Source organism: Brachyistius frenatus, unplaced genomic scaffold (genome assembly GCF_029030835.1).
Source record: "Brachyistius frenatus isolate BFR_SWC_R1_liver_20210118 unplaced genomic scaffold, ASM2903083v1 Contig_138, whole genome shotgun sequence".
Taxonomy (NCBI): Eukaryota; Metazoa; Chordata; class Actinopteri; family Embiotocidae; genus Brachyistius; species Brachyistius frenatus.
Window position 1 is genome coordinate 194,530 of NW_027210737.1, and position 14,247 is coordinate 208,776.

A 14,247-nucleotide genomic window follows, 5' to 3' on the forward strand; every position below is an offset into this window, starting at 1 on the left:
GCACTAAGACAAGCTTGCTTTAGACTGATAGTTTCTGATAGTTTGTGCAGAAATTCTTTGGATGTATCTGGGTGATCTCAGACAATCTTGCAGGTAGTTCTGCAGTCCTTGGTTTTTGGGACTTTGATTATCTGATATATTTGCATTGGAAGTACAAAGCATGTAAACTTTCACTCTTCTCTCTCTCTCTCTCTCTCTCTCTCTCTCTCTCTCTCTCTCTCTCTCTCTATATATATATATATATATATATATATATATATATATATATATATATATATATATATATATATATATATATAAATAAATTGAAATTTAAAAACATGAATAACTTCAATTTAGTTCATTTCATACACAACAAATATTTTTATGCTTTTTTTTTTCAAAAATTACAGGAGAACTTGTCGGAAGCAAATCCTTTATAGTGCAAAATCTAAGCCTTTTCATCAGTGCAAAGCATCTCTGGAATGTTCTCTGAGTGTTATTTCATTGTCTGGTGGGACGTTTTGCTCACAGCAAGCTGTGTTCATGTAGTTTTTCCACCTGTTTCCGACATTTCTGCCACGCCCTCCGAAAGAAGAGCACCAAAGGTTATGAATAAGGATGCTCTGAGCTCTGGTCACTGCCTTGGCTGTCCTCCTCAGTCACTGACATCGGTGAGCTGGCTGAGTGCTGCATTCCTACTGTTGGTAGTAAGGTTTCCTTTTGGGTTTTCATCAGTTCTTTCTCACGTGGATTTGACCCCTGCAGGCCTCCCTTTACTCGCTTCCACTTCATCCTCCTGTTCTGGAACCACACCTTCACCTGAGAGTAAACAGAACAGCAAGACATTATTTTATACTGAGTGAAAATCAGAAGGAAAACTGAACACTTCTGCCTGTAGACACATGTAGACATTGAATGTAGCATGAGTACCCGATTTGATGAATATGACTAATATATTTGTATTAAGGGACACCAACAGTGTCAACCTCACCCTGAATCCAACCATCATTAATCTCTAAGGGACTGATTTGAGGCACTAATAGGTAAGGAAGGACTGAAGCCATAAATATTTTTTTCATTGAACATATGGCTGGTTAGTATTGCATTAGAATTGCGTTGCATCAGAAAAAAAACCACATTTATAGTTGTGTTTGTAAGTGTATGAATCTGTTTTTATTGTTGCAGCAAGAAATGAGTAACCAGAGTTAAACTCCTGAGGGAGACTGCTGCTTTTTATAATTTGTTTCTTATTAAAAAAAGGTTTGGTGGACATGTGAGACCAATATAGAACCTTTTGTTTTAAATGTGAAGCATTTTATTTGAAGAAAGGAAAACACTGCAATCCAGCAGAGGAACCTTATCTCATCTGTGAAACATGGTAGTGGTAGAATCATGTTTGGGCCCGTTTTGCTACATCTGGGCCAGGACAGCTTGCCGTCATTGATGGAATGATGAATTCTGAATTATACCAGTAAATTCCTAAAGGAAAATGTCAGAAAATCTGTCTATGAACAGAAACTTAAGAGAAAGAGGGCCATGCACTAAGACAACAACCCAGCACAAAAGTCACAATCTGGACCTTTGAATCAATGGAAAAGGCATGGAGGGCAAATGTATTTATATAGCACCTTTCATACCCCCAGACAACACAAATTGTTGAACAAAATGCAGGAAAAGCCATAATCAATGGCAAATGCAATTAATAAAAACAGGCGCAATAGATAAAAACAGAGGCACAATCAACAAAGGCAATCTAGAACACTGTAGCAACAATAAAACAATTAAATGATCATAGAGTTTTCAACTAAAAGCAGTATTTAACAAAAATGTTTTTAATTTAGATTTAAAAGTGGTCAGCGATGTCTGAAGTCTCGGGTCTTCTGGTAGCCTGTTACACATTCTAGCAGCATGGAAGCTAAAAGCTGCTTCAACTTGTTTTGAAGTAACTCTGGGAACAATTAGAAGTCCAGAGCCATATGACCTCAAGGGTCTGGAGGGTTTCTATTTGACTAGTAAATCAGAGATATATCTCTTGGACTTAAGCCGCTTAGAGATTTATGGACAAGTAATAAAATCTTGAAGAGTATTCTCAGAGAATCGGGAAGCCAATGCAGCCATCTGAGTACAGGAGTTATATGCTCATATTTTGTGGCCCTGGTCATAACCCTGGCAGCAGTGGTTTGTATCACATGGATTTGTCTGATCACTGCTTTAGAGAGACCTGTGAGGAGCCCATTGCAGTAGTCAAGCCTCCAAAAACATGTACCAGTTTCTCTAAATCCAGTCTCATTATAAAATCTTTAATCCTGGCAATATTTTTAAGGTGGTAGAAAGCTATTCTCGTCATCGATTTGATGTGGCTATTGCAATTCAGGTTTGAGTCTATGATAATGCCAAGGGTTTTAACTTGATTGGTACTGATTGGTGACAGATTGTTAAGCTCAGTACAGACTTTGAGTTGTTGTTCATTGGGCCCAAAGACAATAACTTCAGTTGTGTTGTGGAAGGAGCAGGTGGTGAGGTGGTTGTGAGGAACCCACCACCATCTGTTATGTTCAAAGGAATAGGCTAAAATTCCTTCATCCCAATGTGGAAGACTAATCAATAGTTACCAGACATCTTCAGCTGCAGTTATTGTTATTCAAGGGGTTCACTCTTGATACTGGACATTTCACATGCTTTTGCCACTCACAGATATTATGAAACATTGGATCATTTTCCACAATAAGTAAATGATCAAGTATAATATTTATATAATTTGTTTAATTGGGTTCTCTTGATCTACTTTTGGGACTTGTATGAAAATCTGCTGATGTTTTTGGACATATTTTTGCAGAAATATAGAAAATTCTAAAAGGTTCCCAAAATTTAAAGCACCACTGTAGCTGTGTTGACATTATTCCTAAGACATTGATATATTGTGTTACAGAGACATCAACTGAGGTTAGCATGCTTATAAGCGAACCCCGCAACGTTTTTTCTTTACTGGTGAGTAGACAGCTGTTGATGCTAAGAATGGTTACGTAATGTTAGGTTGTACAGACAGGTAACTGTATAAAGTCAGGGATGTACTGACCATTGGGGATACAGGGACAAATCCAAGACAGCTCTGTGAAGCGGTGGACTGTGAAAATATCCATAAAGTTTTGACCAACACTGTCTATCTTTTTACTGTCAGTCTCTGTGCCTGTCATTCGTGGTGCGCATGACAGCGTGCTGCAGGCGGTCATGTCCAAGCTGATGAGTTCAAGGCTGAATTTATTTTTCAGTACACCTCTGTGTAACTTTGCTGACTGTGTTAATATGTTAAATTGGCTGTTTAAAAAAATAAAATAAAAAATAAATTAAAATAGCTATATAAGAGCAAGCTCAATTAGCTCATCATCTGTAGCTATTGACAACACAAATTGTACTGAAAAACATTTCAAATGTTTTCGATAGATGGTTTTGCTGTGGCTGTTTTTATTTTTGGGCAGTTTTTTGCTACTATGATTTGGCCAAAAACAGAAAAAACAAACCCATCTTAGTTTACAGGGTATTATTATTATTATGTTTTATCTTTTCAAAGGATTTGACCAAATCTCTTTCAGAAAAAAAACAGTAACAATATTGTTCTTCTAATAATGCACCAATGTACAGCCTCTATTTCTGCACAAAGTGTAAATCCAAAAGTGTTGCTCGCTGACATCTGGTTAATTTTTTGGGTGTCAGTGTAATGCTACAAGCCAATGATCAAATGTGTGGTGTGGTGTTGCAGTTGGCACCACAGCGTCATACTGTATTTCCACATAGGCAGGCAGTTATGTGCTGATGCATGAGTCCCAGAGGCCTCGTGGTTCTCCCTCCTGCCTCCTTTCCCTGACTCCACAGTTTATTTAGTATTTGCTCATGGTGATGAATAAGCTGCTGCCTAAAATGGGGATATCCAATCTGGACCAATGGGGTTCACTCCAGCCCTCTCCTGACTCATAATATTACATTTCAACTCTATACTCATATGTTAACAGACATAAACACCCCCCCCACACACACACACCCACACACCCACACCTTTTAGCCCCCCTTCCTGTCCATCCCAGAGGTAAATAGCACTACCAGAGGTCTTATCATGTAGAATTTATTTTAGGTACTGAATAATGGCCGACCATTCATGCACTGGGATTTAAATTTAGAGGGTAAACAGTTCAATGTGTAGCTCGTTTTTTTCATAAACAGCTTCCAAAAACCCATACTGCTGCTGTTTTAAAAAGGCATTCAGCTATTTATAACTATCCTGATTCCTGTGTGTCACCATAAAACTGTAACAACATCAACAGATCTCAGGTCAGTTTACAGTGACCTGTAACTGACATAGTAAAGGAACAGAAAATGATATGTGGCTAATCAGAGTAGACATCAACTGATTGTGGTAAATAAATAAAATTTCCCCAAAACTTGAACTGTCATACCAAAGTCTTTTTTTTTAACACTCAGCAGAAGTGGTAGTCTTTATTAAAATTAAATATAAACTTATTAAAATTTATAAAATGTTAACATGTTTAATAGGCAAACTAATGAATAAAAGATTATGTATCTGGAAATTGAAATGAATGTTGCTTACGGTCTGACAGCAGACAAAAACATTAGTCCAGTGCAGAGCAATGATGACACTGTAACTTTCTTCAAAATATAACAAATAAAATGAAATTAATTAATATTTAAAAAAAAAATTCTGATTGTGTTTTCTGTCATTTGAGGTGGACTGCAGCTCTCAATTGCAGTATTGTGTCCACTAATTCAATAGTTCTATGACTGGAGACGAGCTAAGACAAACTATTCCTCCCCATGAATTCAGTTTTCCGCAGCCTTCAGTCTGTTTTATTTAAAGTAGACGGAATATGTTTTTCATGATTAAATACGGTTCCATTTAGTTATTAATTTGTAATAATGTAATAATTAAATAACATGTTTTCACACATTTTCAATATTGTAGTTTCTATAGTCTCTAAATTGCAACTGTGGTTAATATAAAATTAATTTCAATAAATTAGACATAAAGAAGTAATGAAAACAGGGCCCAAAGTCTGGAAAAAAAATACTAGACAAGGAGTATCTTGAAAGTTTTAGGATGCAAACTAGTCAGCAATACAACCTTAAGTATCCTGGGTTTGGTTTTTATGAACATTTCTATTTCTCCAGATAAAATACAATATGCAAAAACACTGCTTTCAGATTTTGCAGCATTAATTCTTTATAGCTTTTGATGGAGTTTCTTTCTACTTCCTGTTTTTGTGCTGCACTTAACAGATCTCAGTGTGTTTCTCCACACAAATGATGCTGATAGTGATCATTTCATCTAATCCTGAGTGCGACAGCAATTTTTTTTAAAATGAAGAACTGCTCTGAGAAGGTGATCCCTAATGTGTTTAGAAAAGTAGCTGGCCAAAGAGGCTTTAGTGGATCAGGCACTCAAAGGCAATATCATACAACTGCATTTAATATTGATGTACTTATTTTAATGTTTAATGGACAGATGTTACTTTTCGTTACTTTAATAAAAAAAAATTGTCCATTTGCCTTTATAGAAGTAATAGAAAGGAGCAGGTTGAAGCCACTTTAAAACAGAAGTTGGCACTTTATATTGGACCAATAGAACTTCACACCACTGCTTAGCAGCATCTTAACGCATTTTTAATAAGAATGCCAGCAATATCACAGTAATTTATTACCTCTCTAAGATCTGCCCTCTTTTGGATCTGTGATTGAAAATCTATCTTAAAATTGGTGGTGTCAAACTATAGAGTCATGTTTGTTAGGGAGACCTGTTGATTTTGACGCAGTTATAATAGTCAGGTTTTCAACAAAAAAGTAGCCCCTGTAACTTATTTGTATTTCATGACTTGAAGCATGTTAGCTGGCACAATTTTGGTAGCTATTTATGGTGTTTCCTCCTCACATGCCCACCCAAAGGTTCACAGTCATTTACGAGTACCATACTTGTCGTTCCGTGAGGTCGAGGTTGACAGCTATTTCGTAACGTCTCAGTCTGGTCAAATAGTTGTGGTGTGCAAACTCAGATTCCAGTTCCTGGATCTGTTCTTTGGTGAAGGCTGTGCGCTCCTTCCTGGGCTTGCTGCTCATATCTGACTTATAGTTCTCTTCTTGGGGCTCTGAAATGAAAAACAGAACATTTTCCAGCCACAACTGTGTGTCCAAAAGAGATGCAGAGGAAGAACAAAAAAAAGTAAGTTAGAAAAAAACAATGAGTGGGGGTGGGGTGGAGATTTAAAATACTGCAGGGTCCCACCTGAAACAAAAATAAAATGAATGCCTTCAAAAGGTATAGAGCATTTTCAGAGGAAACACGTGGTAAAATCCATGTCTGTTACAACCTGGATCCGTTTTTTCAACATCATTTTGACTGGTTATGATAAGACTGCAGACATTCAGAACTCCCGAGCTCTGGTAAACCACTGTATGAAAAATACAAACAGGTCAGACAAGCTAGCAGTGAAGCCAGAACATTGAAACCACTTTACCCACGAGAGTGCTCCTTAATCTCTGCAAAAAAACTGTGCATAAAGCTGCCTAATTGTTAGTCAGTAAAACATGGTGTTAACCATGGACTTAGCGTGCAGGACGATGAGGTTCTACTCCAGGAGGTGATGTTTTTTTTGTTTTTGTTTTTTTTGTTCATAACCCTAACAATGTTTTTTTCCCCAACCATGACCACATCGGTTTACACATGGCTTTGTTTACCTATAATTTTCCTTTCCACTAAAGCAAAGTGTGTGGTAGTTACAGCTGGCACTGTCTATACGTAACAATACCACGTTGTGCTTCAGTGGAAGGGCGTGTCTACTGCACACTATGCTGTGATACCGGGTTGCATAGTTACCACCAGCCTGATCGTTTGGGTGCTCATGGGTCTTTTCCTGTTTGACTTTTTAGCCGTGATGTTGCTGCCCAGAAGGCAATCCTAAAGAGCCAGAGCCACAACAGACAGTTCTGCTACACTAATTTCGGCTTAATACAGTATTTAATAGCAATGACAAGAATAAAAGGATATTCAAAGGTGGGAGTTTTCTTAGTTTCAGTGGCTCCAAGAGTTCAACACACTGTAATTTGACAAACCACATGCAAATAGATAAAAAAAAAAAATCTTAAAAAAACAAACAAACCAATAATATATCTATATATATTAGCTGCAAATAGCACTCTAAGAAAATACTCATATGTGGGGATGTTTTAAAGTACAACTCCATTTCTGAAAAAGTTGGGACGCTGTGTAAAATGTCAATAAAAACAGAATGCAGTGATTTGCAAATCATATAAACCTGTATTTAATTGTTAATAGACCTAAGATAAACAATAAAACAATAACATGTCTTTGTTTCAACACTTGATATGTTAGCTTTGGTCTCTTTTCAATTAAATGTAGGTTTATGAAATTTGCAAATCATTGCATTTGGTTTTTGTTGACATTTCACACAATCCAAACTTTTTCAGAAACAGGGTTGTAGAACAAAAAAGTGACCACCTAAACTCGACCCATCCCACAAACTGTAAACTTCAGCTTGCATTTTACAGTGTAGTGACGGCATCCGCATCATAGAGCAATGTTTCCTCCTAAAAGAAAAACAAAATGTTATGTTTTCTACAGTGTTTCTGTGCACTATCTTCTGATTCAATTGGCAGTGTTACTTTCTTTCCTCCCATCTGTGTGTTTTATGCTGGGCTCAGCCTCTAAACGCACACACACACACACACACACACACACACACACACACACACACACACACACACACACACACACACACACACACACACACACACACACACACACACACACACACACACACACACACACACACACACACACACACCCAGCAGAGCTGAGACACAGACATGAAGTGAACATCTGGACAATGACCTTTTATGGTACTGTAAGTAAAATAAAAGTCCAATAAAACCCCAAAATTAATTAACTGGGTAATTTATTACTGGACCCCAAACTTCAGAGTATCTCATTGTTTAACCTGAACCTGCTAACAATGGTGTTAGACGCTCTGCTGCTGATCGTGCATGTCTTCCTTGGCAGAGCACTAGCAGACTTGTGGGATAACATTTTATTGACCCACCCTATAGAATACAGCACAGTGTCGCACTATTTTGTGTTTGGTCTGTTTGCAATCAAAAGTCAAGTTTGTAAATGATTATTTTGATATCATATTTTGAAATTCTCCCTGACAGCTTTGTTGGTTTTGACCTACACTCATATGACACAGGAGTTTCTATTGGTGGGTTAGACTTGGATCCGCAGCATGGCTGGACTCACACTTCACTCCAGGCTGTGGATCCAAGTCAAACCCACTAATAGAAACTCCTAGGGATGAGTGACTACAGCTTTATCGGTATCTGTATCTGTTAAACCAGCTAAATTATCCATATGCATACTCTGATAGTAGTGATTCGACCGGAAATAGGTGGGAAGTAACCGGAGGTTGTTCATTTACGCCTGAGATTGATATGGGTTGATCAGTAATGGCTAGATTTATTTTTTATTAGAAACTATTTACAGAACATCCCCAGAATAGAGCTGCAGAGCAACGTTTTTGATCACGAGAGTAAGAAAACTATTTACAGAACAATTTTTTAAAATAAAAGTTGCTATATTTATTGTTTTTGTTGCGCTGTAGTGAGAACAATTGTCAGGCTAGTCATATAAAAAACTAAATAATAATAAACTTTACTTTGTAATAATGTGTGTTTGTCTGTGTGTGTGTGTGGGGGGGGGGGGAGGCTGTATTCTCACTGACAGCGGTAAACTGAGTGAAGATATCTTAACAAGGTAGGAGATCCGATTGAAAAAAAGGAAAACAAACCAAATCATTTCATTTTCAGTTCATATATTTTTTATTGACAAATTAGATTTTTGATTGCAGTGCTAGAAATTTGCTCTGAAAACTGCCTTTTATGCTTGCATAAAAAAGACACAAAAAACGGCCCCAGATGAATCAGTCACCACTAGATACCACTCAATCCTACACACTGCTCCTTTCAAAGGCATCTTTTATTCTAACTTGACAATACTTATTTCCTATAAACATTGTTTTTCTGTGAACTTTCATGCTTTCAGGATGAAAATACATTTCCCCTACTTCCATTGTCTGTTATTAAAACCCATTTCAAGTATTTCTTAAATTAATTTCTGGAAAGTGAATTTGGAAAATTAATGGAGCGTTTGGAGAGTAAAGTTTAACAGTGAGAAAACATTCCATAATCATTTCTACACTGTTCTCCAGTCTGTGGTGCATAAATCCTGCTGAAATGTCATTAACTGTAAATGTGGGATGTGCTGTTCCATGTGCCAGGAAAAAGGTGTGATCTGTGCCAGCATGTGGGCCTACAGAATAGTATAAAATAAATCAGATATAATTGTATAAAAAGACATTGGACATTGGAGTTTTGTGTCATATAATTATGTTGTCATAATATTTTAATTATTATATAATTTATTCATTTTTTTAGTCCTCAAATTTTTGTTTCCACTTCCTCTTACAGTTTTAATCAGCAGAGTTGCTACATCGTAAGGTAATTCCACAAAAACTGCTCTTTGCAGGGCTGTGGGTCTATTTCATCATCACCAGATTATTTCTAATAAACATAAAGTGAAGAAAATGTATAAAAGAGTTGCAGCTTCGGTAAGTGCCAATGAAGTTAGAGTTAGGAAATTGGATTTTGGTTAGACCACTGGCAGCTCCTTCGTATCCCTTCAAGTGTTCAATCTGTCAGTCAAAGGTCCCTCTTTCCTGGCTCGGAGGTCGAAGTCGGAAAGTTCTCAGCTTGGCTTTCACTCCGAGCTGCACATCACTGGGGCTAAATGGTGCAGATCTGGTGCCTGCTTTTGAATCCTGTGGACATATCCTGAAGATGATGTACTCTTTTGTGTCCTGTCCATGGAGGGCATGGATATTTACAAACCTTATTCCAGCATTTTAGAAGAACAGTCTCAGAACAAGGTACATTTATTAGTTTTTCTGTGGCTTCGATTGTGTGATCTTAAGATCCTCAGATATCTTGGAATTGTAATTTGTGTTTTAACTGAGCAGTTTAAAAACTACAAAACTCTCTATTAAAATACATTATACATTTTATTATATCTTCGATACTACCTGTCAAATGAAAAATGAATACATGATTGTATAGCCACCATGACAATTTTATGCTTGGTATTGCATTTAGCCCTTTATGCTGGGAAAGAAAATGAACAGGAAATCAAATGTAATAACATATTTATAAACATCTTCTCTTTTCTTTGTAAATGTTTTTTTTTTTTTTTTTTTTTTTTTACCAACATTTACTTCAGAGGGGGTAAAGCTTGACCTCAGACTTTTTACAATTCAAGCTAAGACTGTATTTGGTGATTTAGTTTCAAAATGTCGAACTAACTTTGAAGATTATCTGAAACAAAAAACAAATGTTTAGGTCTTTAACTACATTTGTGGACATAGAAAATTGTCATTTAGAAGGGTGTGACCACATCTGCACGTTTACATGGAATCATGAACCAAATGCTCGTCTTCTTTTGTCAGTTGCTAAAAGTTATGTATTGCATTATGTGGTTGTCTGCATTAACTTGCATGATTGAGAATCTGTTATATATGTTAAGTCTGAAATACAATATAAAAGATTATTGTTCAATTGATGCAAATCTTAGCATGCTTCAAAAGGTTTATCAACTAAACATGTATATTTTTACTATACAGTAAATAATTGGACTGCTAAAAAAAAGTGTCTTTAGGATGTATTTTTAGATTTAGAACTTAGATAACTTTAGAGAAAAATGCATCTAAACTGAAGCAAGTTCATTAAAGATTCAAAGTCAAACAACATTAAGGTTTCATGTTTCAAATCTAAATGTTCTTCTTTTTAAAAAACTATTCTTAATGTTATAAAAACATTCTTTAGTTCAGCATATTTAACTAAAGCAATATTTCAATTTATTTGGAGCAGTTTTACGTACTGTACAAAGGCTGTAAAATCAGGAACTGAATTTCATCCGAGCAGCCTTTGGGAAAGATAAGTGTCTTTTCAGGGCAGAAAAACTCGAGCTATAAACTGTCTAAAAAAACATTGTTTCTTTGGATATTGTTTGAAACATGCAGAAAAGGATTATGGATGTCCTCATCTTACCTGCGTTATCACTCCTGCCCTTACTGCACTTTCTGGCGGTGTCCTCTGAAGACAGTTGTTGGTTGTACTCCCCAGCAGCACATGAGGCCTCCGTGGGATCACTACTGCCTGAAGCGGGATTACTGCCACACAGATTTGAGACCCCCAAGTACAGTTCTGGGGCTGTGGCCTCAAGTGGGAGTAGGCCGACATCGTGCTGAGGGTTAGGCGAGGGCGTCTGCGGGGGAACTAGCCAAGCGGACGGGCGCTGAGATTGGAGGGGGTGCTGCTGAGGAGGCAGGTGGCCTCGGTGGGCTGCACCACCAAACACCCGAGTGTTTTCTCCTCCTCTGTGGTTGCAGGAAGTTGAGGAGCTGGGTAGATCCAGGTAAGAGATGTGGTTACTCAGACCGTGAAGGGTGAGTGGTGACTGAGGAATGACAGGGCGAAGGCTCCGAGCTGAGGTGTGAGGGCTACGAAGACAACCAAACACAGAGTGATCCATTGTGCTGAGAGTCCTCCAAACCCCTGCTCCCTGCAGAGTCAACAGAAAACTCTCCAAACAACAAGAAAGAAGAGAAAAGGAGTCAGGGTCCCACTCTCCTGTGCAGCCTCTCAGTTCAGACCTCCAGACCCCCCTAATTTCCAAAGGAAGTCAGCTGAAGGAAGGCAGAGAGGGTTTCCACTGGCAAATGAGTAGGATGGTGGATAAACTCTGAAGCTGGGGGAGGATCTCAGATGTCAGTGGAGAACGCCAGGGCCAGTGTGGAAGGAGAGCAGCTTCCAAGGAAGTTGTGTTGGAAAAGGAGGGAGGGAGGAGGAGGAGGAGGAGGAAGAGGGGGGATGTTATATATAGTGTGAAACCTGAGAGGTAAGGCTGGATCACTGGCTCAGTGCTACTGACCACATGCATGTGATTATCCTCTAAAATGCAGTGCACAATAAATCTGAACCATTCCAATAGCACTGCTTCAGGAAAAGTGGGCAGTTTATTTTGGGTTTGAGCTGTTTGACCCAGCTGAAAGTTTAAGGAACCGTGTTGCATCAACTGTAGGTTTTTAGATGCAGAGCCAGAGAGCTGTGAGCTAATGAGCAGTGAATTAAGTTGAAAGTGGAATAATACTTACAATGATATTAGAGTATTTGGTGAAGTATTGTGAGTACAGTGACTATGGAAGATGCAAAGGCCTTGTGACGTCCAACTCCAGTACCAGCTAATCACGGCTGTGCTTTAAGTTTTCAGTAGGGACGAATGAGTACAGCATGATCTGTATCTGTATCTGTATCTGTTAAAGCAACTAAATGATCTGTACACGTATCCGTATGAGGACGGGGTGGGGCTTAAACCGGAAGTTGGTGGTGTTTAGACGGGATGTGTGTGGGTGGGAAGTACCCGGAGGTCGTTAATTTAAGCCCGGGACTGATATGGGGTGATCAGAAATGGCTAAATTTATTATTTATTAGAAAATTATTTACAGAACAGCCCCAGAATTGAGCTTCAGAGCAATGTTAGTGATTAGAAGAGTAAGAGAACTATTTACAGAACAACTCTGCTTTGGCAAAGAGAGAAAAGAACAGCATAGACAGACAACAAACAATAACAAAGTGCAGATTGGTAGAATCAGTAACTACAGAACAGAAACATGTTGCTCTGGTGCCACAGATACCTAAAGAAAGGTACAGAGGGAAAATAACAAATAATGGGTCAGAGAAAACAGAAAATAGATTGTCTCAGCAAAATACTGGTAGAAACTACATAATCTAGAGAGCACAAAAGTTTTTCTCGGTGAACCAACATTTTTTTTTCCATGATTCAGACACACTTGTTACCATCATAATAATGGCCTGCATACCTGGATCAATGGAAGCACAAAAGTAAAACTAATAATTGTAGACCATTTCTGTCTGCTTGTGTTTGGAAAAATATACAAAGTGCAAATTGGATAAAGTTGTCATGTGTAATGAAACAAAACAAGGAATAGCAAATATATGACCTAATTTTGCATTATATGTGGAGCTTAATGTTTTTCAAGCTTTAGGGACTTTGGGCCAAATTCACCAACATCTTCTTAAGTCTACGTCAGATTCACGATGTGTTCCTAAACCCCGGATTTGTTCACGTGTTCTTATATTGATGAATCCCACAGTCCTCATGAGTTGAATACACATGCCAGTTGTTCCTACTTAACAGAAGGAAACGCCCTGCTAATGCCCATAAAAGGACATGAGACTGCAGTGCCGTGTGCACACAGTCACAGACAGCGAGGGAGAACAGAAAAGTTGAAATTTTAATAATGCCGAAAGACAGAACACCGGACTCCAAGAGAGATGGAGAAATGAGATTTCTCGTTCAGTAAACGCTGTATCAGGAGAACAGCGCAAAACCAATTATGTAAAAAACCAACAGCTCGCAAACTGAACCCTCCTGCAGCACCTCCAGACCTGCACCCACATCCTGTTGACCTGCACCCACATTCTGTTCACCTCCACCCACATCCTGTTGACCTGCACCCACATTCTGTTCACCTCCACCCACATCCTGTTGACCTGCACCCACATTCTGTTCACCTGCACCCACATCCTGTTGACCTGCACCCACATTCTGTTCACCTCCACCCACATCCTGTTGACCTGCACCCACATTCTGTTCACCTCCACCCACATCCTGTTGACCTGCACCCACATCATGTTCACCTCCACCCACATCCTGTTGACCTGCACCCACATCCTGTTCACTTCCACCCACATCCTGTTCACCTCCACCCACATCCTGTTCACTTCCACCCACATATGTTCACCTGCACCCACATCCTGTTGACCTGCACCTAAATCCTGTTGACCTGTGCCCACATCCTGTTCACCTCCACCCACATTGTTAGAAAAAATTACTCAGAGGCTGGATTCAAAATCAAACATATCGGACATTTATTCTTGCAAGAAGGAGCAAATACATGTACCCTCAAAGAAAGATGTCCAGCATTGCTCGAAGTCTCTCCTCCGTAGTTCAGCTTATATACAGTGTGACAAATAGTTGACAGTCATCCCCACTTCCTCTGTATATCTGATTTTGTAGATAGTGCTGAGTGAGGTCGTAGATCACAAGATAAAGGT

General features: G+C 38.5%; 1 protein-coding gene across 1 annotated transcript; it reads right to left on the reverse strand.

Annotated features, from left to right (window-relative positions):
- Positions 1-350: 350 nt before the first annotated feature.
- Positions 351-11,828, reverse strand: LOC138630649 (homeobox protein MOX-2-like). The gene is made up of 3 exons (XM_069715128.1): positions 11,158-11,828; positions 5,959-6,131; positions 351-801 (listed from the first exon to the last, which is right to left on the reverse strand). The coding sequence occupies exons 1-3, from the start codon at positions 11,639-11,641 to the stop codon at positions 589-591; spliced, it is 870 nt and encodes a 289-aa protein (XP_069571229.1). The 5' UTR covers positions 11,642-11,828; the 3' UTR covers positions 351-588.
- Positions 11,829-14,247: the final 2,419 nt, after the last annotated feature.